This window comes from Centropristis striata, chromosome 19 (genome assembly GCF_030273125.1).
Source record: "Centropristis striata isolate RG_2023a ecotype Rhode Island chromosome 19, C.striata_1.0, whole genome shotgun sequence".
In the NCBI taxonomy this organism is placed as follows: Eukaryota; Metazoa; Chordata; class Actinopteri; order Perciformes; family Serranidae; genus Centropristis; species Centropristis striata.
The window spans coordinates 24015018-24039188 of NC_081535.1; the positions used below are offsets into that span (position 1 = coordinate 24015018).

Genomic DNA, 24171 nt, shown 5'->3' on the forward strand with positions numbered 1-24171 from the left:
TTTTAAATGCTTTAGTTTTAGTTTTTTTGTAATGGGGTTTGTTGGGTAGGAGATTAAAAGAGTTCACAGTAAATTTTGCCTTTATTTCTTTTGCCTTATCCATCTTCGTTATGTATGAAAAAAGTTGACAAAGAAAAAAACAAAGGACATTTTCACTATAATTTTAGTTAGTTTTGTAACCACACAATACAGTTTCAGTTAGTTATTTTCTATAGGTAGTCATTTTTATTTTTATTTCAGTTAACAAAAATGTTTTTTCAATTCTAGTTTTCGTTGTTTCGTTTTGTATTCATTAACCCTAACTATAATAACCTTGTTCCCTAGCCCCTTACCCCAACCCTAACATAAACCTGATTGTAACCTGAACCCTAAAATAAGGTCTGAAATCTCAAAAAAGCCTTTAAAGAAGTGAGAACCGGCCGAAATGTCCTCACTTACACGCACGCACGCACGCACGCACGCACGCACGCACGCACGCACGCACGCACGCACACACACACACACACACACACACACACACACACACACACACACACACACACACACACACACACACACACACACACACACACACACACACACACACACACACACACACACACACACACACACACACACACACACACACACACACACACACACACACACACACACACACACACACACACACACACGTCCTGAAGTGGAACATACAAATCATTCAAGAAAATGATAATCTATCTGTGGCCTTTTTGACTTATGAGTCATAGTGCCTCTTGAATCACAATTTTTTTGAGGATAATTTACCGACTGACCATAGCTTTATGTGCTTATTTTAAGAACATGTGTCTTTATGTAACTAAAATGAGTGAATAACCTCTTCACAGGGATTTCAGTCTTGTGTAAAGACTTCTTTTTAGGATTGATATTGTGAGCTTTTTCATGCTTTTCAAGCTATTCATCAGTTGAATATGGTGAGTTTTTACCTAAAATATTGCCTCCAATTGAGAGTTTTAGTTGCATGCAGTTTAAATGCTATTACAAAAGCATTTTCTACCGCCAGTATCTACCCACAGATACTGAAATAAGGAAAAATGTGCTAGTTTCAAGAATTGCTGGCTTATTTTAAAGTATATTTTGATTTATTTTAAGACATCATTGGTTTTTCCAGTGCCTAGATATTTTAATTATTTAAAGAATTCTTACAAAGAAACATTTACTTAATGCACTGGCAGATAATTTTACTTGTTTCAAGCATGTATTTGCTTAATTCTAGTTATTTATTTCTAATTTTTTGTCAGTTGGTTTTTGCAGTGTACATCAGGAGCACTTTGCCTCAGAAAGACCTGTTTTAGTATCTAACTAAATTCCAGCTCTTTAGTCTTGTTCTTCTCTGATGATTTGTTGTTGGCAGCTTATGAACAATTCATTTAATTGTTTTGGGTTCCCTTGCTGCTGACACTGCTACAATTGATCAGTTTTTACAAATACACTAAAATGACTTAGAATACTGAATACTGTCTCAGAATCATGCCTCTAGTTTTCCTATAATTAGTACCAAATTAGATTAAGTCTTTCCAGGAAACATCCTTGTAAATGTTTGAAAATGTTTGTTTGAAATAACAGAATCAGTAAAATAATATTCTTCTCATCACAATAAACTTAACCCAAGTGACCAGTGAACAGTGGAATATAGGCTTATTTGAGGATGCAGTGGTTGTGTCTCCCACTTTTGGACAAAAGACCATGTTTGGGGGGGACAGGACAGACATGTTGACCCATCATGACACGTCAACATATTTGGTGTTGACTTGCACTCTGGACAGTGTTAGATTGTAATCACAAATAGGCCAAATAGTTGTACCTGTGATCAGGGATCTGTCAGAAGGATAGAGGTGGGATATGATAAGGAAAACAACAAAGTATGCGAGGAGAACTGCAGGGTGTTAGTAAGAAGCAATCCACAATGAAGCAGGGGTATGGGGGGGGGGCACTGTGACCCAGAGGTTTATGAGGAGTGTTAGTGCACCTTCTTTATGCCAGGTATGGGAACAGTTCTGAGTTTGGAGAGAATTCCACCTGCTGCACTTTGCTAAAACCAGAATGTCAGAGAGGTTATCAGAGTCATGTTATTGTCATGCAAGTGATCATTATAGTAAAAACAGATTCAAGGGAAAGGTTAGCTCCAAACAAGGATGTGTCAAGATTATATCTCATTTTACTGTCTTGTTCCAACTCGTTCTCTTTCCCAGTTTATCACATACAGTGGCTGTGGCTCCGTTGGTGGAGCGGTTGAATACTGATCGGAAGGTTGGTGGTTGAATCCTCAACCATGGCAGCCTACATGTCGAAGTATCCCCAAATTACTCCCGATGCTGCGTTCATCAGTGTGTGAATGAATTCCCAATGGTGGCAAGTGGCACCAGTGTGCCCTGGTAGCCCCTAACACCAGTATGAATGTGTGTGTGAACGGGTGAATGAGTGTAGTGTGTAGTGTAAAGCACTTTGGATGAAAGTGCTATATAAGTGCACTCCATTTTCATACAGAATCTTGGTGCAGGAGTCCTTGGCGTCACTTTTTAATGTACTGGGTATGCCCTGTACGATAACTATGATGCTGCACTAGGCAGTTTTAAACATGTGTTTAACATTGTTTATTCAAACAAAATGACTAGGTTAGATTTAGGAAAAAAAATATGGTTTAATTAAATACATTTGTTACATATATTAGGCTACATAAGTAAGTCAACAAAAATAAGTCATTTTTGAGTTTTGGTTTCACAAACAGCTGTCTCCTGGGTGTCTTTGTCAGTCTTTATACTCTTTATCATCTGACTTATAGAGTATTTATTGTGAGCGTCTAACATTGCTGTGGATGGGTTTACACTGGAGTAAGCTTAAAGACGCAGAGAGCCAGTATGTGACAACCTGGGAATGAGAACCGTCTGGTCATTCTTATGTAAACCTTAACACAGAAAGAGACACTGTTCACACTGTACAGTATGATATGTCTGTATGTACAGTATTCCTCTACCTCCCTCTAGTGGTGTGTCCATATAAATATTCATCTTTGAGATACTTGCCTCAATTCCCAAATTCAGTAAACGTGAATGAACCTGTAGTACTCAGTACTACAAACAGAAAGATCTCAGTGAGCCAGTTAACCCACAGAACACACTGTCAACAGTTTTCATAGGGACTATTTCTTTGGTAGAAAAAAGTTCCACTAAAAACTGTTGACAAAGCATTCATTGTAGATTCCTCAGAGTATCGGGCGTTTCTTGAAAGAGTTGTTGCTCATTAACTTTTCATATACATTTTTTTTTCAATGCTTTGAGCATCCCATAAAGTTCTATTCAACAAAATTCCATTTCCATCCAATTTGGGTGCTCAATGAGAAATTACTTGCGAATTGTCATGTATTTAACAGGAAACTTGGACCTGTGAATAAAGAGTTTGTTATCATGCCTCTAAATGAACTTCATATTATTTTCCTGGAAATGTGTTAAAGGTAGTTTAGTGAGCTGTGATTAAATAATGTTGGGGTAATTTATTTTTTCAATGCTTTGAGCATCCCACAAAGTTCTATTCAACAAAATTCCATTTCCATCCAATTTTTACGTATTAGTTATTTTTTGTGTTACTTAATAAACTTTCTCTAATAATTATTAATCAAGAATTCAACCAAAGAGTACATAATTCTATTCTGCTGACACTGATGATGTGATAAGTTATTTAATATAGTTCTACCAAGTTAATTGATAATATATATAATTAGGCTCACATAGGAATTATATATGGTTCTCAGTTTTGATGTTGACCAGTACCAGGGCTTAGTTGTCTTGCCTGCTCCTTACATTTACATGGATGCTGTTATAAAATAACAAAGCAGGTAACTTCAGTAAATTCTTTTTTTTTTTTTTTTTTTTTATTTCCACATTTTTTTCCCCCTCTACTCACATTGATTTCTATACATTTTCCTTGGATCAGATCAGAAATTTAAAATGGGCTGAGACCATTTACTTTACATAGAGACCCCACCTGTTTATTTCTCATGTTATTTCTTACATATTCAATTATGTAAATTGTGTACATCACTCTGAATATAACTGCGTTTTTGCACTTTTGGTTTAATTGCAAAACAGCATTTCATTGTCTCCATACCTGTACTCTGTTTGATGACAATACAGTTGAATCAAAGTAATATTTTGCATGTGAGCCTAATTATGCTGCTCGATTATCAGTAGAACTATATAGAAACAGCTAAAATACACAACAATAGAAATGTTTAAAGAAATTACTTGCAAATTGTCATGTATTAAACAGGAAACTTGGACCTGTGAATAAAGAGTTTGTTATCATGACTCTAAATGAACTTCATATTATTTTCCTGGAAATGTATAAAAAGATTGCAGTGAGCTGTGATTATTAAATAATGTTGGGGTGATTTCTGGAATAAATTTAGGTAAATTTGGGGGTAATTAAAACATTTTGAATACATGACTTGCTAATTATTACCTAATTACCATGGAATTGGCAGACCTGTAAAGTGAATGTATTAAACAATTAAACTTATAAGCTACTTATTAATGTACTTACTTATGTTAAGCAATGTATAAATTAATACGGTAGTTAACATGACCACTATACGTAAATGATTAAAAGGCACATCGTTAACTGTTAATAACCTGTTAGTTTATGCTTATTACTGCATTCACGTACCCTTATTGTAAAGTGTTGCTAACTGATCAATAATTTTGTCCATGTCTTATTGTCAGAAAAGTTAGAATAACAACCTGATTAACCGTTTTCAGACAAAAGGTTGTAACTGGAAAAAATATGTTAAGATGAGGATTAATACATGAATCTGTGTTGGCAGCGTTCTCATTTCCTCTAGTGAGACATATGTCATCACGGATGACCCCACTTCTTGTTTTTAAACACACTGTAGGCACAGGACCATAACAATATGCAAATTGTTAAATGACACTAAAAATAAACACATACACACACACACACACACACAGTACTTACTAAGGCAGAACTGAATCCAGGGGAGCCCCCTGGGAGTAGTGACCGCTCTATCAGACCTGAACACACAACATGTGACAGATGTGGATCACATTTAAATATAAAGTGGCTTGAAAAAGTTTTCTTTTACACAGGAAATCAATATAATTTGGCCTTTTTAAAAATAATTTGCAAAAAACCCTCTTTAAGCCTTTGGAGTTTGGGGCTATTCTGTTGGTTTTGGACTCCTTTTCATCCTGCCTGTATAAACCACTTAAAAAGTGTTCACCCTGCCACGTTGGTATCATTGTTTTCAGTACAACCTAACCTATATGACCTGATTATTATTTTTTCATTTTGACTTACTGGATCAACATTTTGAACACAGAAACACACAAAAAAAACAAAAAAAAACACACAAAAAACTCAATAAAATTACAAAAAACACACACAAAAATTAAAAAAAAAAACATATCAAAAACACACATAAAAATGACACAAAAATTACAAAAAAACATATCAAAAACATACATAAAAATTACACAAAAATGACAAAAAACACATAAAAATATTAAAAACAAAAGATTGCATTTAAAATGCATTGAAGTGCTGAATGCACGCTGCAAAATTAAAAAAAAATCTCTTCAAAAACTAAAATCATGTTAGACTTGGTCGAGGTAGTTTTGACCTTTGCTGAAAAAGAGTTGACGCGCTAAATGGGACATGGAAACTTCTAGAAAAGCCAAAACTTTAGAGGGAAGCTGACAGCAGCAGGGCTCTCCGGCACTTTTGTGGACTCCAGAGGGTTAATATCAAAGTGAAAACAGATTTTTACTAAATAATGTCAATTAATTAAAAATATATATGGTAAAATAAATGATTGCATAAGTATTCATCCCCTTTAAAGTAACTGAACTAATTCAACAGAGTTCCAGCTAGTTGATGCAGCAGAATCTCTATCAGTAAATGGAGATTACTTGAGTACAGTTGATGTGTGTCAAGTGATTATAGTATAAAAACATGTGTGTCTGGGAGGTCCAGTCTCTGGTTCATCACTATTCCTGCTACAATTGTAGCCATCTCCTTGACTTCTACTTTTCTTTTCTCTGAGTTACTAGGAGTGTTCTTTTGTCTTCATGGTACAATGTAGCAGGAATAGTGACGAACCAGAGACTGGACCTCCCAGACACACATATTTTTATACTACGATCACTTGACATACATCAACTGTACATCAACTGTGATTCTGCCTGCATCAACCAGCTGGAACTCTGTTGAATTAGATCAGTTACTTTAAAGGGGATTAATACTTATGCAATAATTTATTTTAATGTATGTTTGTCATTAATTGAAATTCTTTTGTAAAAATCTGTTTTCACTTTCATATTAAAGAGGGTTTTTTTTTGCATATTCTTTTTAAAAAGGCCAAATTAAATTGACCATGATTTCATGTGTAAAGCAACAAAAGGGTGAAACATCCAAGGGGGAAGAATACTTTTGCAAGCCACTGTATTCCTACATTTGTTAGATAGTAAATTATATGCATTACACATCAGTTTGAAAGGCAGTTTTGCTGTAGACATGTTTCGTTTAGTTGTGAGAGTTTTTACCAATGTCTCCGTCAGGTCTTGGACAGGGCTCTGTTAGCACTCGCAGCAGGCCGTCTGGTTTGTATGAGTAGTGCTCCACCAGCTGTGGGAAAGACAGAAGCTCACATATCAGACACCAATCAGGATAGTCAGGACTAAATACATGCATCAAGAAACTACACTGTAAAAAATGTCTGTAGATTTTACAGTGAAAAACGGATAAAACCATGACAGTAAAAGACCGTAAAACAATAAATGTTTTAATACAGTTTGTAAAAATGAATCACCGTAAAATGTAAATATCAGCCAAAACAGTATTTTTTACAGTTTTGTTTTTGAAAAAATACATTACTCCACTGTAAAATACAAGCCACCACTGTAAGTTTTGCATTCATCTTTTGTAAAAAATATATTTTTTTAACTGTTAAATGTACTAAACACCATATCTCTAACAAAAATATACTGTAATATTTATTTTCTTGTCAATTATATGGCAAAACAGCATTTCTTTTGATGGAAAAACCTTTTACTTATACAATAAAAAAATGGAATAAAATGGCAATCTTAAACATGAAATCAACAGTGCCAATAACTTTTTACCGTAATATTAGAAAAAGTTCTACCGTATTTACTAGGGTAAAAGTTCTGGCAACCACAGCTGCTGGTTTTTTACCCTAAAAAACAACTGTTTTTTTTTTACAGCGTACACAGATTTACAGTGCAGTGAAAACTGTGAAGTAACATACCTCAGAAGCCAAAAATGTTCATTTTACCCCGAAGATGATTGTTGATTACTGGGACTAAACATGAAATGTCCCTGAGCTCTGCCTCTGATAATCTGCTAAGCATGCTAGGCTTGAGACACAGAGTATTTGTTGCTTGAATTGTTTTTTAAGAATGTGGGTTTTTAAAGAAATAGTACATTTTGGTGTATTTATGGTCTCTTGAGATGTTAATATGAATATCAATCTCATGTCTTGTATAAAAGTCACTCTCTAGACACGTTTTAAAGTATTAAGAAGGGACTGCTATGATTCATATTTTTAACATGCCACAGGTCAGGCCACTCCTCCAGTCTGCAGAGGCTGGAGAAGCACACCTGAATCCAGTCTCAATCACTGAGGGGTATATAGAGCTGAGGCCTCAGGTCTCTCTCTCTCTCTCTCTCTCTCTCTCTCTCTCTCTCTCTCTCCTCTCATCTCTCTCTCTCTCTCTCTCTCTCTCTCTCTCTCTCTCTCTCCTCTCCTCTCTCTCTCTCTCTCTCTCCTCTCTCTCTCTCTCTCTCTCTCTCTCTCTCTCTCTCTCTCTCTCTCTCTCTCTCTCCCCCCTCTCTCCCTCTCTCCCTCCCCCTCAATTTTCAAGGATTCCTAAAGCTATTTTTCTAACAAATGATAGTTTGTGGTTTTAGGGGTGGGGGTTATGTGTTGTTCTTCATTGTGGATTTGACCTATTGATTCTCATGTCAATTTTAAATAGGCATCAGTGTTTTTTAGCAGTTAAAAGTAGCAGGTGACCAACAGGCCACAACAATGGGCACACTGTTAGTCAAGAGGTGATAAACCTTTCTTTACATGACCAAAGGAACGCTTCACATTCCACAATTACACACAACCTACCAAGCTCACCTTGTTAACATCAGAGTCAGCATCTTTACATTTGACTATTACTACTGTCGGGAAAACATCATTGATTATGAAATAAAATAAAGGGTGCTGGTATTTCCCCAGCAGATCAAGGTTGTAATTAATAAAATTAATGTAATAGTTTTAGTTTAGTTTTTATTAGTTTTAGTTCTCGTAATGGGGTAATTGTTGGGTGCCATCGTTTTTTTAAAACTCTTTTTATTTTTATTTCAGTTAACAAAAATGTTTTTCAATTCTAGTTTTCATTATTTTATTAGTTTTTGTTAACTATAATAACCTTGCAGCAGATACACAGTCGCCCATAAAGTTGGAATAATTTTGTTTCCAGACACAAGTTTTGACCAGACGTACACTTTATCTGTCAAGCATAAATCGCACTGTCACAATCATTTCATGGAGAGAAGCAAAAAATATATATATTTCATTACAACTTTATTAGGCAACTGCTTTTTCCGCATTGCCCTGACAATGCGGAAAAAGCATGAATACATAAAATGTGAAAATAAAAAAAATAATCCAAAAAGCATGAGCTCAGCTCAAATGACCTCAGCACATTTCAAGACTGTGTCTATAATGGATATCTATGGAACTACAACAACTATGAAATACATCATATTATTTCTGAAAGAATACAATGGGTGGCACTCACTGAGCAACACTTAAGACCAGTACTACAAATTAGGGCTGCAGGATTATGGCCAAAATGATAATCATGATTATTTTGATCGATATTGTAATCACGATTATTGATCATGATTATTGATCATGTTAGGGAAAACATATGTATTTTTATTGCACTACTTTTAAAAAAAACAATAGGAACAGTTTTTATTGTGTGTACAGAGTGTCTGCTGCTTGTTGTAAACAAACAGAGATCACTAAGTGAACACCTCCTGCAGCAGCAGCACATACACACTGTACTGCTACAGAGCTAACTGTTAGCCTATTAGCAATTTGCAGACTGGACCCTAAGGGGTTAACATCCCCTCTGGCTCTGCAGCTGGGAGAGACTGCTGCAGGAGGACTGTGCCGCTTCAACTCCTTCTGACTCTTCTTAACGGGGGCTGGAGGCTCGTTAAGAAGAGTAAGAACGAGTCTCTAAAAGTCTCCAATACCAGCAGAAAAAGTCGCTGGATTTGTTGCCAGTTGCTTTTTTTGAAAAATCGTCGCTAACGGCATCTGAAAAGTTGCTAAATATAGCAACAAAGTTGCTAAGTTGGCAACACTGCTTCGCCGGCTTTTACAAATGCCGCGTGTTGTTGTGGCGGTCGAGTACTGCGTCACATCCTGCTTAGCGCTCGCTCGTTATTTATTTAGGCAGCTACATGAAACCTTAACTATGCGTTCGCCCCCTGGTGTTTGGTGGACTACTGGTGTAGAAAGTGTTTGATTAGATATGCAGGAGAGCCGCATTTTTAAATGGAAATATCGCCGACAATCAGGTTAATTTAATCGTGCCGCCCAAATCGTGATCACGATTAAAATTCGATTAATTGTGCAGCCCTACTTGAGACATCCTGAAAGTCATAGTAATAAAGATCAACATTAAAATAATAAGATAGAAAGTCATTGTTTACCTGCCACAGAGTGTCAAACTTCTTGCCATCTGGAATAGAGAGCTTGCTAGTCCGGTCCCTGTCAATGCGGTAATGCATGACTTGTCCTTCATGGAGTAAACACAGTGCATAGGATCCATTCAAGTCTCTCTGTCGGATCCTGCACTCACAAGAAGAAGAAAGTTAATGAAACACAATGAGTGGGTGAATACAGTGTCATTTATACTTTTGCATAAAGTGGTGGCAAACATAAATTGTGAAACACAAAGCCCATTCTAAAGACATTGCTCATAAATGCAAGGTCAGCAGTTTGTGTTTTTCCTATCTACTCGTTTCATGTTCAGCAGGGACTGAACAGGTTAATCCAACCTTGAGCCATCTCATAAACTCTATATAATGTAACCTTTAACACAGGACTGTGTGTCAACATATCTTACGAAAGCTTATACACAACCATTTGTATCTTTTGAAATATAACCTTGGTATTCAACATTGTGAAACGGGACTATGTGTTCAAGCTTAGGCACCTAAACTACTTGGTTAGGTTTAGCAAAACAAAACAAAACAAGTACTTTTGTAGATCATCGTTGATGATCTGTTTGACTTGTACACCCTGACTTCCTGTGGAATTTGTTGGTCTTTATAGTAACTTCCCTCTTCACTCTCCTTTACTTTCATTATGATAACTGTGGGTACTAGAGATCACAGCCTAACAGCTAACATCAACATGGGTGATAATAAGCTGGGGCCCCTGGCTCATGATCACTTGTGTCATGTACTGTATAAATAGTAGAGGAGGGAATCACCAGAGGCCCCATGATACTTGAGTCACAATACAATATTATTGCGATTTTAAGCATTTTGCAATATGGTGAGTATTGCGATACAATATATTGCGATTTAACTGTTTTACTGCATTTTGTGTCCACAAAATTCAATTCAATCAAGAATTGATTTGTCAAATAGGAGAAAATGTGTGCCATGTGTGTCAAGAGGAGACTTGTGGGAACCCAGTGAGCCTATTTTCAATGAAATAGCATGAGGTCAGAGGTCACATGACCAGAGGCGGTTCTAGACCAGTTTTACTGTGGGGGCCAAGGACTGGCCAGTGTTTAATCAGAGGGGCACATTAAAAAATGGCAAAGATGATATTTAAGCATTCAAAACCTTTATTTTAGCTTTTTTTTAAAAATCTCATTGAAGTATATTTGGAAGATACAAAAACATTGATTGAAACAATGAGACTTACTAACAATAACAATTATTTTTGTATAACAATGACATTCCTCATTTTTGTGCACAATTATTTTTTTTATTTTGAAAGTGCAGCACAGTGAGAATTATGTTTATATATATATATATATATATATATATATATATATATATATATATATATATATATATATATTTATGTTGTGATGGATGCATAGTGTGAAAAAAGTTTATTTTTTTCACACTATAACCAGCTCTTTCTCATATTGTTATAAATTACTCTGGTTTGCTCAAGTAGAAATGATTGGCCACAACCTGCTGCAAGAGTAGAGAACTTAACATAAATATAGTATTTACCCTATTAGTTTCTGTGTCACCTAGTGACAGAAACATTCAGACTGTATATACTGTATTTTCTGATGTACCTGTTCATTCATTCATTATTCTAACTGCTTATCCGCACTCGGGTCGCGGGGGCTGGAGCCGATCCCAGCTCACATTGGACGAGAGGGGTACACCCTGGTATACCTGTCAGGTTTCGGATTTGAAAATAAGGGAAATTTTCCAGCGCCTGCCGCGAACAGTCCCACCACCCCAACCAAGCTCCAGTATCCCTTACATTTGAAGACAGGTGTACAAGAAAGCTACAATCACCACTTGTCAACCACTTATAAACTACAATTGGCTTTATGCACAGCTGCACTACTTCCTGAACTTCAGCCAGTTCCAGTTGCTTCCTGTCTGCCATTATTGGACAAACTGATTCATCCAGGTGTGTCTGACCTCAGTTGTCATAACAATAATCAGACACACCTGGATTAATCAGTTTGTCAGAACCCTATGGGTGACGTCACAGTGACTACGTCCATTATTTATGTATTTACCCTGGACAAGTCGCCAGACAGGGCTGACACAGAGACAGACAACCATTAATACAATACTACAGGCAATTTAGAGCCACCAATTAAACCTAAGCTGGATGTTTTTGGACTCTGGGAGGAAATTGGAGAACCCAGAGAGAACCCACGCTGACACGAGGAGAACATGTAAACTCCTCATAGAGGAGCTGCAGGCCAGAGTCGAGCCAGCCTCCCTCTTGCTGCGAGTCAAGAGTACAAACTGTTGAATTTTTTTTTATCATTGTTTGACATACATTTTAAATATGTGCATATGCAAAGTCTCAACGGTTTTACCAAGGCCAGGCTGGAGAACTGGGTGCCAAGGTATAGATAATGAAAACTAAAGAAATAACGAAAAACTAGAATTGAAAAAACATTTTCGTTAACTGAAATAGAAATAAAAAGAATTTTTAAAAAATTGATAACTAACTGAAACTGTATTGTGTGGTTACAAAACTACGTAAAACTAACTAAAATTATAATGAAAATGTCCTTCGTTTTCGTCTTTGTCATTTTTTTTCATACGTAAACCTTTTTTGGTTGATATGATATCTATTTCATCTATCTGGTTTTATGACTTCATAAACTAATCGGGGCTGAGATGGATAATAAAAGGAAATAAAGGAACATTTATTGTGACCTTATTGAATCTCGCAGCCAACAAATACCCCATTACAAAAAAACTAAAACTAACACTAAAACTAAGCATTTTCAAAAAAATAAAAACTAATTAAAATGAGCAAACTAACCCAAAAAACGAATTAAAACTAACTGAATTTAAAAACAAAAAATCACAACGAAATTAAAACTAAAACTAATGAAAAATCCAAAACTATTATAACCTTACTGGGTACAGAGAAAAATTATAAAGCGGACATACAACACTTATTCCAAAGCAGTTGGGACGCTGTGTCAAACATGAAAAAAAGCATCAAATTCAGAATTCAGAGTGTAAATTATCACATTCTGTATTATTTACATACTTTTTTAGGAACCAGGGATAAACGTCACGACATGTAAAACCACATATTCGATTGAATAAATCCATACAGGCACATGTGGTTTATCACATGCGATGAATCACCACGGCTGCTGTGGTTTCCATATTAATATTTGAAATGTGAAATAATGAATTGCACATTTGCTTTTTTAATAGTATTTACAATTGACAAACACATACAATTTAAAATGTGCATGTGTGCACTGTGCCCTTTGTTCTCTGCAGTCCATCCCTAGTGTGAAAACAGTCTTGTCTGTAAATGAACACCAGACTTTGATGCTGTTTGAAACAGAAAGCTCTCATGTGACGGGGATGGAGGAGGGGTATTTTAGGACATGCTGTTGCCAGACTGATCATATCACTCCTTTTTTACAGATTCTACTGATTACAGTTACCTTCATTCTGTATGAATACTGAAAACAAAGTACAGTCCCATAGTCATAGCTTTCAGTAATGGCTGCAGCAACCTTTTTTTTTTTAAGACTGTGCAGTCCAGAGAATATCAATAAAACTGGTGTGGTTCATAAAAAAAGTAGGGCCGTGACTCGATTAAAAAAATTAATCTAATTAATTAGAGGCTTTGTAATTAATTCATTGAAATGAATCGCATTTTAATCGCATATAAATATTTGACCTGAGAACAGTGAGAAGTAATTTTTTTCACATGGATTTTTAGTATACCACTGAATTATGACTGAATACATAAGCTTGTCCAACAGACCAGTGCAATTTTTGCCATTAAGTGTAGCAATAGCATATTTAGAAATATAGTACATTTCAGAAATTCAGGCAGCCTATAGGTAGGTAGACCTTCTGTAAACTATAATACCTTGGTTTTTTTAAAGTAAAACACAATACTTTCAAGTACATTCAGAACATTGGAAACCCTGACTATTAGAAAACATCTCTCTGTTGCTTCAGAGGCCACAGCAGACTTTGTTGATTTACCAACAGCTGGTTTAAAAAAATAAAATTAATCGACGCTTCCATCCATTGGTTTTGTGTAACAAAATGTCCCATCATCCACGGGGCCAACCAAAGCGCTCTCATCAGCTTCTTCCTTCATGTTCACTGTGGTTTGTTGTTGTCTGAACTCATGAACGCTAGTTGGTGCTCCAGTATAATCGGTCCGCCTGAAACTCATCCAGTGAGAAATGTTCCGCGGTGCAAAAATAAGTGCAATTAAAATGCGTTAATTTTTGTGTAATTAATTAATCTTAATTAACGCGTTAAAGTCCTCATTCATTTCTTCTTGCAAATGCACTTGTCATTGGAAATAGCATGTATAACTTCAACAATATTTCTACACAGTAAAATGAGTTAAAGCAGATTCTCACAGTTCTATTTAAATATGTTGTAACCTCTAAATAAAGCTTGTAATAATTTAAAATTAAAAGCTGCATCTTTGTGTCTGTAATTTCCAATGACCTGTTGTTATGTTGTTAAATGTTTTTTAATTGTATTTTTACCACATCTGATAAATATCAGCTGATAAATGGGTGTAACCACATTAGGATCTGACGAAGCATTGACATTTTTGGCGACAGTTTCGACACTTAACAGGAACTGAAATAGATGGTCTGTGTGTCATTATTTATGACTAAGCCTATCCCTTTTGTGACTTTGTCATTTTAAATACATAGAAAATGCATAAAATATTCCCAATATTAGTAGTGTGTATGTAAGCCATTTTTGGTCACTCTTGGTAGCCAGAATCTAAACATCACATTAACTCTGTATTCTCGCCATGAGTACCGTGTCTGGAGCTGTTAAACATCACACTACGTTGTCCAATTATAATAATTTAAAGCCATAAACATAATGTTTTCCAGTGGAAACAAAAGCTTGCTTTCTTTTCTTCGTGAGAAAGGGGGCCCTGCTGTCATTCTTCCTCTTGTTTGGCTACTTCAGGAAGTCCTTTGCAAACTGCCAGAGCGGAAACCACAGTGTGCGTGTGTGTCTGTGTGTGTGTGTGTGTGTGTGTGTGTGTGTGTGTGTGGTGTGTGTGTGTCTGTGTCTGTGTCTGTCTATATGTGTGTGTGTGTTACTCTGTGGTTCTTCAGCTGAGACCACTCACTCTTCACTTCACTCACTTTGTTCAAATGGCAAAGCAAAAGACACATTTTAAACATAAAATCTATTTAATTAACTATAATATACCGTAGTTATATACTGTTGTAGTTGTTGGTTTAGGATGTTGGCGTTTACAACATTTCTATTATTTTCAGAACCTATACTGTTACAAAGCACATCTACAGAACAGCACTGAGGGAACGCTGTATCTCCAGTGTACCGTCTCACTGGACTTCAGTGAGTCACAATAGCAAATCATTATAATGAACATAATGTGAAACAATCAAGAGGATCTCACTGGTTGTTTTTGTAAGATATTTCCTATTGACACAGACATACACATTTTGTCCCATTTCTCCGAAGTTTTCTAAAAAAATCAGCTTAAGCAGTCAAGACAACAATAGGAAGTAGCTATCCTAACTACACTGTAAAAAAAAAAAACCTGTTGTTTTTACGGTAAAATTACGCTTAAATTAAGATTGTTAAATCTAGAAATAAGCATGTTGAACACTTAAAATAAGAAACTAACTCTTAAAACAAGATAAATTAAAGCTACAAGCAGCGATGAACTGGCCCGAGCAGAGTGCACTGTGAATTATTTGTTTCTTACCAAGATAAAAAAAACTTTAGATTTAGAAGTGTTAGATAATTGATTTAAGGGATTTGTAAACAAATCTCTTAAAACTCTTCAGTTGGTCCAGAATGCTTGTGTACTGACAAGAACCAAGAAAAGAGATCATATTTCTCCTGTTCTAGCTTCGCTGCACTGGCTCCCTGTAAAATCCAGAATTGAGTTTAAAATCCTTGTTCTTACTTACAAAGCTCTAAATGGTCAGGCACCATCATATCTTAAAGACCCAAGTGCCATATTACCCTTCTGCACTACGCTCCCAAAATTCTACGTTACTTGTGGTTCCTAAAGTCCTTAAAACTAGATTTGGAGCCAGAGCCTTCAGTTATCAAGCTCCTCTCTTGTGGAATCATCTCCCAGTCTCAGTACGGGAGGCAGACACCCTCTCTTTATTGGCGCTTCATCACCTGCTGCTATGCCCCTCCCAGAACTCCTGCTCCTATCCATCCTCCCTCCCTCTCCCCCTTCATCCTCTATCTTGATCCTGTACAACGACATCTATTGACGTCTGTCCGTTTCTTCTTCTTTTTCCCCTGTTAAAAGGGTTTTTTGAGGAGTTCTTCCTGGCCAATGTGAGGGTCTAAGGACAGAGGATGTCGTACCATGTACAGTCTGTAAAGCCCTTTGAGGTGAATCTGTGATTTGTGATTTTGGGCTATATAAATAAAATTGACTTGACTTTACTTGAATCCATGTCCCTGATCAGATGCCCATAACTGCTATTTGTGTGCTTCAGAGATGGTGCAGCTTTTTGAAAATTAATCTCTCAAGAGTATGCAGAAATAGACCCTGCCATGCATACTCTACACAGCGCTAGCGGTGTCAGCAACCTTGTTTTTAGTGCGTAAGTACAGAAACATCATAGTCTATACCAGGGGTTCCCAAACTTTTTTAGCCATGCACCCCCTTCTACGTCCCATCCGAGTTGACGCCCCCCCCAATCCCCCACACCTTAAAAAAAAAACAAATCCAATAAGCTTTTTTATAGCCATATTAAAGGCTGCATGTTTAATCATGCTCAAATGACCAGAACACACATATAATAAAATAATCACAACAATGAGCTCTTGCATTTGAATTAATCTGAAACACTGTAACACAGTTTCAATATAATGCAACAAAGTTATGCACAAACTTCCACTTTTAAGAGCAAAGAGGATGATGACAGGCTCAGGATCAGAGGCAGAAAGCACACAAGTTGAGAAAAATGTTATAATATTTGGAGCCGCGTTGAACAAAAATTGCAGCAAGTTTAAAAGACTGTGGAGCTAACACAACCCCGTCATCATAACACAGGTTGGAAAAAAGGAAGAAGATTTTTTATTTACACGTCTATTTTGTGTGTGGGGGGGAAATGTAATTGTGTAATTATCAGACTGCCATTACAATTTTCATCTCGCGCACCCCCTAGCGGCAGCTCATGCACCCTTGGGGGTCCACGCACCACACTTTGGGAATCCTTGGTCTATGCCATATCGGTTCATACAGTTCTGTTTCTTGGACATGCTGGGCTACTTTTGAGGGTCTGTGCTTACTGGAACAACACAGGACTGGTGAGGAGGGGTGTGTGTCAGTCATATTACACCCGGTTCCCCTCTGGGTGTGACAAACAACATGTTCCTGTGCTCCCTGATGACACAGGGAATGTGGTGTGCAGGGTGTGCTTGTCTTTCGCCCCATACAAGGTTAGGCTATGGCACTACCTGGGTCCTAATAAGCTGCTTGAACAAATGTATGTATGAGGTCAGTTACTCCATGTACTTGAAATCCAATAACAACATAATGAGTGCCATGTCTTCAATTGATACACTAGAGAGGGACAAACAACTGTGGATGTGAATTTTGATTTTTTTTTTTTGCTGTTTATGAGTATTCTTTGAGCATGTTATGGATATTCTGAGCTTTAAATACATTTGCAAGATACTTACACATAGTGAAATAATTGGCTAAATTTGGATGGATTTTGACAGAGTTTATATCACATTATTTACTATAAACACAGCCAACAGCTATACAAAGACAGTAAAAATACTCACAGGAATTTTCCATTTGTACGGGAGCCATTTTGAAGCCTGGGCTCAGAGTCTTCACGTGTTATGGATCCATGGAACCAGGGCATTTTTTCATGTGCAGTGGTGGAAATGAGCTTCTCCAGCTGAGGTCTCTGGCTGATGATGGCCTGCTCCAGAGCTGCTCCCTACACACACACATGAGCTATGAGAAACACTTGTAGTAAAAAGAATATGCTGAACAAGTGTTGTCTGACAGGGTCTCAACAGGGTCTCAACTATAATAAGCAACCTCCTTAACTTACCATTTTTACTTATGTTTACTTGTGCATTATTGGAAATACTCAGAGAACATTTTGTGGTGTGGTCCAGGGCGCTGATCTGCCACCCTATGGGATACACTTTTAAATCATCCAGGTTCACACAAAATATGCAGGCAATAGTTGCATGACTTAAGGGGAGGGACAGGGTGGCTCCCACCCCTCACCCTCACCCATTGTGGTACAGTTCCAGGTCTCATGTAATACCACCAGTATTAGGCCCAGGCAGCAACCTCCGTGTCTGAGCATGGAGGCAAACCAGGAAGTGCCTTAAGCTGCATTCTACCGAAAATTCCAGCAGGAGGCGCTAAGTTTGGCTGCAAAAAAAATCTGCCCATTCATTTCAGTGCAAAATTTGAAAACTTCTCACTTGATTTATTACCTCAGAAATTTTTTCTCAGGACAACACTATGGTCTCAATCACTAGTAAAAAATCTTATTCAAGACAATTTGATGTCAATAGTTCTAATAATGGCCCCATTTAGAAGAAAATATAAGATAAAGAATCATATGATTTGGGGCGTGGTTAGCTTTGATTGACAGGTCACTGACAAGGAGAGCCGTCATCAGGAGAGAAGCAGAGCAATGCGTATCCACGGCAACGTGTCAATAAAGTTATATATAACGTTTAATAGATAGAAAAGAGGACGTTTACCGATTTGGTCTCATAACTTTGACCCTTTCACTGTATTTTCACTAAATGACTTATTTATTTTTATTTATTTTATTTGAACGTTTTGTTCATTAAAAATGTCTTGTTCAGCGTTTGGTTGGACTAACAGACATTATCTATATACAGTCTATGATTAGGCCACAGAACACTGCACAAGAACCTGAAAATCATGCCCATTTTTTCTCTGCCAATTTCCAATGCTGTATTGTAGAATTTTCTGATTTCCCAGGAGTAACAAGAAGTCAGGGTTAAGAATTACAACAATTAAACTTAACTTAAATATCCATCTTCACATTCTAAATGTTCCAATTGACCTTTCTTCTACTTCTAGTTGTGACTAACCTGTAGATTCCATGTCTGCTTTACATACTCCCGGATCAGTTTTTCCTTCAGGTCCTCAAACGGTCCCACCTTTGGCTGCATGTTCTTGGGCCTGTTGCAGGGCTTCTTTAACAGACACACCAGACCATCCATCTCTTGGGAGTGGTAGTCAATCACATCCACCGGGGTCCTGTGGCTCTTACCACCAGCGATAGCATACGTTTCATTGGGTTCTCTTTCAATGGTGTAGTGGTAGCACCGGCTTGAGTACAACACGGACAGTGCAAAGCCTCCAAGATAGTTTCGGCTTTGCCGTAACAGGTATAAGCCGTTGCTGCTGCCTGCCTGCCGCAGGTAGTCCTCTGCCTCCTCCCTGGTGATGTTGCCATAGAAGAATGGCAATGTATTCACTGTGTCAGCCATGTTGGCTTCTGAATGGTGGCTCCCTTAAGAAAGTCCTCTGATGAAGTTCAGCCACCAGGGTACAATTAACCCTAAAAAACAAAAGTAAGACAAAATAACAATCTACATTATTATCATTGCTGAAAAAACAAACTTGCAAAAACAAATATCTTTACATGAATCAGTATGTAGCATAAATAATGAAATTTGAATATTGAGATCCAACAGGATCCACCGCAGTGGGGCAAATCAAATTATTTTTTAAATATTGCTTTCAAATGTCTGCAACAACATTTTTTTTCATTAAAGTTCCTCAAGAACCATAATTTAACATTAATTTATGTTTCATGTACAAAGAACGCTTGTTTTAATTCCTAGCATCACAGAACGAGTAGGTACAGTTAGTGAAGTTTTATGGCTATACCCATCCATACAGGGGCGGCTGTGTTGGTAGAGCGGGTTGTCCCCCAACCCAAGGGTTGGTGGTTCAATCCCTGACCATGGCAGCCTACATGTTGAAGCATCCTTGAGCAAGATACTGAACCCCAAATTGCTCCTGATGCTGCGTTCATCGGTGTGAGAATGAATTCCCAATTGTGGCAGGTGGTAGCCTCTGCCACCAGTATGAATGTCTGTGCAGTGGCGGGCCCAAATTAATAATAAAATTATCAATTTATAACAATGTAACAATTCTAACCTTTTTTTTGTTCAAAAAAGGAACCCAGAATGTGTACATTGTATAATAATACAATATTGAAGATGTTTAAATAAGCTAAAATAAAGATTTTGAATGCTTAAATATAATCTTTGCCATTTTTCAATGTGCTAATGTGCCCCTCTGATTAAACACTGGCCCCTCCTTGGCCCCCACAGTAAAATTGGTCTAGAACCGCCACTGTGCATGTGAAAGGGTGAATGAGCGTAGTCTGTAGTGTAAAGAGCTTTGAGTGGTCGCAAAGCGACTAGAAAAGCGCCATATAAGTGCAGGTCCATTTACCATAACTCGCTGGCCAGCTAAAAAACAAACTCAGGGAGCATAAGATAGCCCTTATAAACCAAAACCAAAACATGGCTGTCAAGGAAGCCTTTAAAGAACACAAAGACCTGTTTAATAGTAATGACCCAGGGTAAAGAAGCAACACACTAGAAGGTGAAATAAGCATGTTGAACGCTTAAAATAAGAAATTAACTCTTAAAAAAAGATCAATTAAAGCTGCAAGCAGCGATGAACTGGCCAGAGCAGAGTGCACTGACAATTATTTGTTTCTTACCAAGACAAAAAAAACCTTTAGATTTAGAAGTGTTAGATAATTTATCTTGTTTTAAGAGTTGGTTTCTTATTTTAAGCATTCAACATGCGTATTTCTAGATTTAATCATCTTAATTTAAGAAATCTTGTCAAGGTAAATTATCTGTCCATGCAGCAAGATCATTTCCCTCAGATTGAGTTTTTATCTTGTTTTTAGACACACCTTTTTTGCAGTGTGGAAAGCCAAGAGAAATGTAACTCTTTCATTTTTCAACTTCCAACGTCTCCAGTCTGCTTTTTATTCCTCTCTGTCTGATACTATAATATAAGAAACAGTCATACTTCGAGAGCAAACAAAAGACTCTGCAATTATAATACCTAACAAATGCAAGTATGTTGGGACAGTTGGCAGCAAACTGTGTTTTGTTCTTATGTTGAATTTGTATTTGAGAAAGTCTTAAATATTTTGGATATTTTCTCCTAAATATCTGTTGAGAGAAAAAAAAAAAAAAGACAGTCAACTCCAAAAGCAGAAAATGCACTGAATCATCCAAATGTGCTTTTACCAGGTTTGCTGAATGATGAATAATCATCATAATAGTTTATTACCAGAGGTAACACCACCTAAATACTATAAGGCCAGGTATTGTGCTGTGTGCAAATACTGTAGCACAGGCCCAAGAACTGAAGAGATAGCAATCATAAAAAGAAGAAGAAGCTGTAAGAAGAAGAAGTTGAGCAGTAGTGAAATCGACAAACTGTTAAGTAAACAGGGTTTTTCCAACACATTCTCATCTCAGCTCAACTTAAGATGCAGACACTTTCTTGTGGCCTTGGGGTGTGATAACAACAGTGTTGGTACTTTAAAAGCATATTTAAGTGAAATAACAGTAAAGCTACCATGTAGGGAGAAATCTAGTTCAGTCAACTAAAGCTACTGAGAAGAAGTAGTTCAAACTACTAGGTAAAAAAATGATCAAATTGATAATGTACATATATCTCAAAGCTCATACTGCCTAATAATTCTCAGTATACAGGTTAAGAATGTTTTTGAGCTTATTATCAGTAGAACAGCAGAAAAAGGAATGTGACACATCGTACTTGACTATATGCTATATGCTTTTTTCTGTACCTACAGCATGCCATTTAGTACCTCGTCTTTACGTGTGTGTGTGAGTGTGTGTGTGTGTGTGTGTGTGTGTACAGAGTTTCTGTGCCCTTGTGTCTTTTTTCCATCCATCAAATATCTTAATATTTCAAAATTAAGTAATCAGCGGTAGATATTTGTGAGTGAGTGGAGGGTGTGAGTGTGAGTGTGAGTATGAGTATGAGTATGAGTGTGAGTGTGAGTGTGAGTGTGTGTGTATGTGTGTGTGTGTGTGTGTGTGTGTGTGTGTGTGTGTGTGTATATACAGACTTTCTGTGCCCTTGTGTCTTTTTTCCATCCATCAAATATCTAAATAATTAAAAATTAAGTAATCAGTGGTAGATATTTGTGAGTGAGTGGAGGGTGTGCGTGTGTGTGTGTGTGTGTGTGTGTGTGTGTGTGTGTGTGTGTGTGTGTGTGTGTGTGTGTGCGTCCGTCCGTGCATGCGTGCGTGCGTATGTGTGTGGTAAGGTAGGATAAAAGTCATGAATTTTCTTACCAAAAATAAAGCTGCTGTCTATAGTCGGTAGTTCCGGTAGTTTAATGACCCAAAATGTAACTACTTGAATCACTACACAAATCTAAATTTTGTTGAACCACCTGCAACCTACCGCAAAATGTAGTTAAACTACTACTTCAATGACATGTAGCTCACTAACTCTCCAACACTAGATACCAATACACATAGAAGCCCTTTACTTCAGATCTGCATGTGTCAGGGATGCTGAGTCACTTTTCTCTAGTTAGATGGATAGAGGCTCAAAATAAACATCCTCGTTCCCAGGAAATGGTTAATTTTAAGTCATAATACCACTTGACTAAGATGAGGTAAACATTTAAATAATCTAAAGATTATATGATATTCTTGCATTGTTTTATGCACCTCAAATATAAAACATATTTCCTTGTATTCCTTATATAGTGGGCTGTGAAAAAAAATGTTTTCTTATCTTATAGACATTGGTGGGCAAAACATTGGGTACTAACAAAACAACAAACAAACCATGGATATGAACAAAAATAAGAGGACTTTTGTTTGTATATTGCTTCCAGCATGAGGTCCACTGTACTTGTGCTTTAAAAAAAAACTCCTAATGTTTGTAGCTCCAGCATGACTCTCTTCTCTTCCAGTTTTATCAGATCTGTTGAATTTTTTTGCAGATGGTGAACTCAGCCTGTCCACTAAAAGAAAGCAGCAGTACAATGAGTAAGTCCTGATCTTGACCTCCTCCAACCTGGTCCTCACTTAGACTCACTAATTATCCTTTGTTTCTGTTGTCACAGTCATATTCCTATTATTCACAAATAACTCATTTGATTTCAGATTTCAGTTTTAGAATCCCAGTTCACTGCAGTGAGGGCATTTCTTGACTGTATAAAATGAGCTGCTGTGCTCCAGGATAATCACAGCCTGTGGGGCTGTGCTACAATACTTGCACACAGCACAATGCCTGCCCTAGTATTTACACTGCAAAAAAGCCAACTTGTATTTTTTGGCCTGAAACAGTGATTTAAGTTGGTAAAACTTGGAAATATAAATTATTGACATTTAGGGCAATAATGTAAGTTAGCACAACAAAGCAAGCCAGTTGTATGCCCAAAAAAAGCTGGTGAGTTATTGTTACTTGTATCTCTATGTTGGGGTTTAAAACAAGGGACAATTAGTTCTGCTAACTCTTATTTCTTTGTTCTGAAATGCGGGGAAGCCAACTTTCCGAGTTGGCACTGCACTTGAAGTCTCTGAGCTTGAGTCCACACAGGTAATCGACCCTTAATTAAATGAATTAAAATGATACGGGAATTTTATTCTGAGCTGTGTTGTGCAGTGTTGTACGTCTTTTGTTGGAGAAGAGAATCCACACACTTTCAACATTTAAACACAAACAGGTATTTGGTCATTAGCGAAAGCTAGCGGCTAACTGATGCTTGTTACAGCTACAAGAGTAGCCATTAACGTATCAAAGCTATCTCAAAATTGTGGTCGCAACATTAGCTGACATTTCATAGCAGCGTTACAATAGTGCCAATTCAGCACATTGCAGAAGTAAGGATTAAAAGTTATTACAATAAAAAATTATAAGTTAGTACAATTTACGGACGCAGTAATGTGCTGCCCACTGCTCCTTGCATGGTGTGTTCACTTGTGTGTAAAAAAGGGTAGGTTAAATGCAGAGGTTGAATTTCCCCATTGTGGGATTAATAAAGTAATCTTCTTCTTCTTCTTCTTCTTCTTCTTACAGTTGAGTTGAGCAAACTCAAAAACAAAACTTAAAATATTTAGTTTAATTGTCCAACTTAAAATTTTATTGAAGTTTGTTGCCTTGAAATTTTGAGTTCACCCAACTTTTCTTTTTTTGAGTACAGGGTTCGTACACTTTAGCAGTGGTCAATTCAAGCATTTTTCAAGGACTCTCAAGGCCAATTTTCAAGCTTTTCCAGTACCTTACACCGGTTGTAA

The 24171-nt window shown here is 37.0% G+C and overlaps 1 protein-coding gene across 1 annotated transcript in view; it reads right to left on the minus strand.

Annotated features, from left to right (window-relative positions):
- Positions 1–24171, minus strand: part of syk (spleen tyrosine kinase) — a 51092-nt gene that overhangs the window by 13519 nt on the left and 13402 nt on the right. Inside the window, exons 3-8 of the mRNA XM_059358237.1 lie at positions 18937–19409; positions 17629–17789; positions 9799–9937; positions 6600–6681; positions 5014–5069; positions 2009–2071 (exon numbers count right to left, since the gene is read on the minus strand). Of these exons, the coding sequence (XP_059214220.1) occupies positions 2009–2071; positions 5014–5069; positions 6600–6681; positions 9799–9937; positions 17629–17789; positions 18937–19338 (903 nt within the window). The 5' untranslated portion in view covers positions 19339–19409. The remainder of the gene's footprint in view (positions 1–2008; positions 2072–5013; positions 5070–6599; positions 6682–9798; positions 9938–17628; positions 17790–18936; positions 19410–24171) is intronic.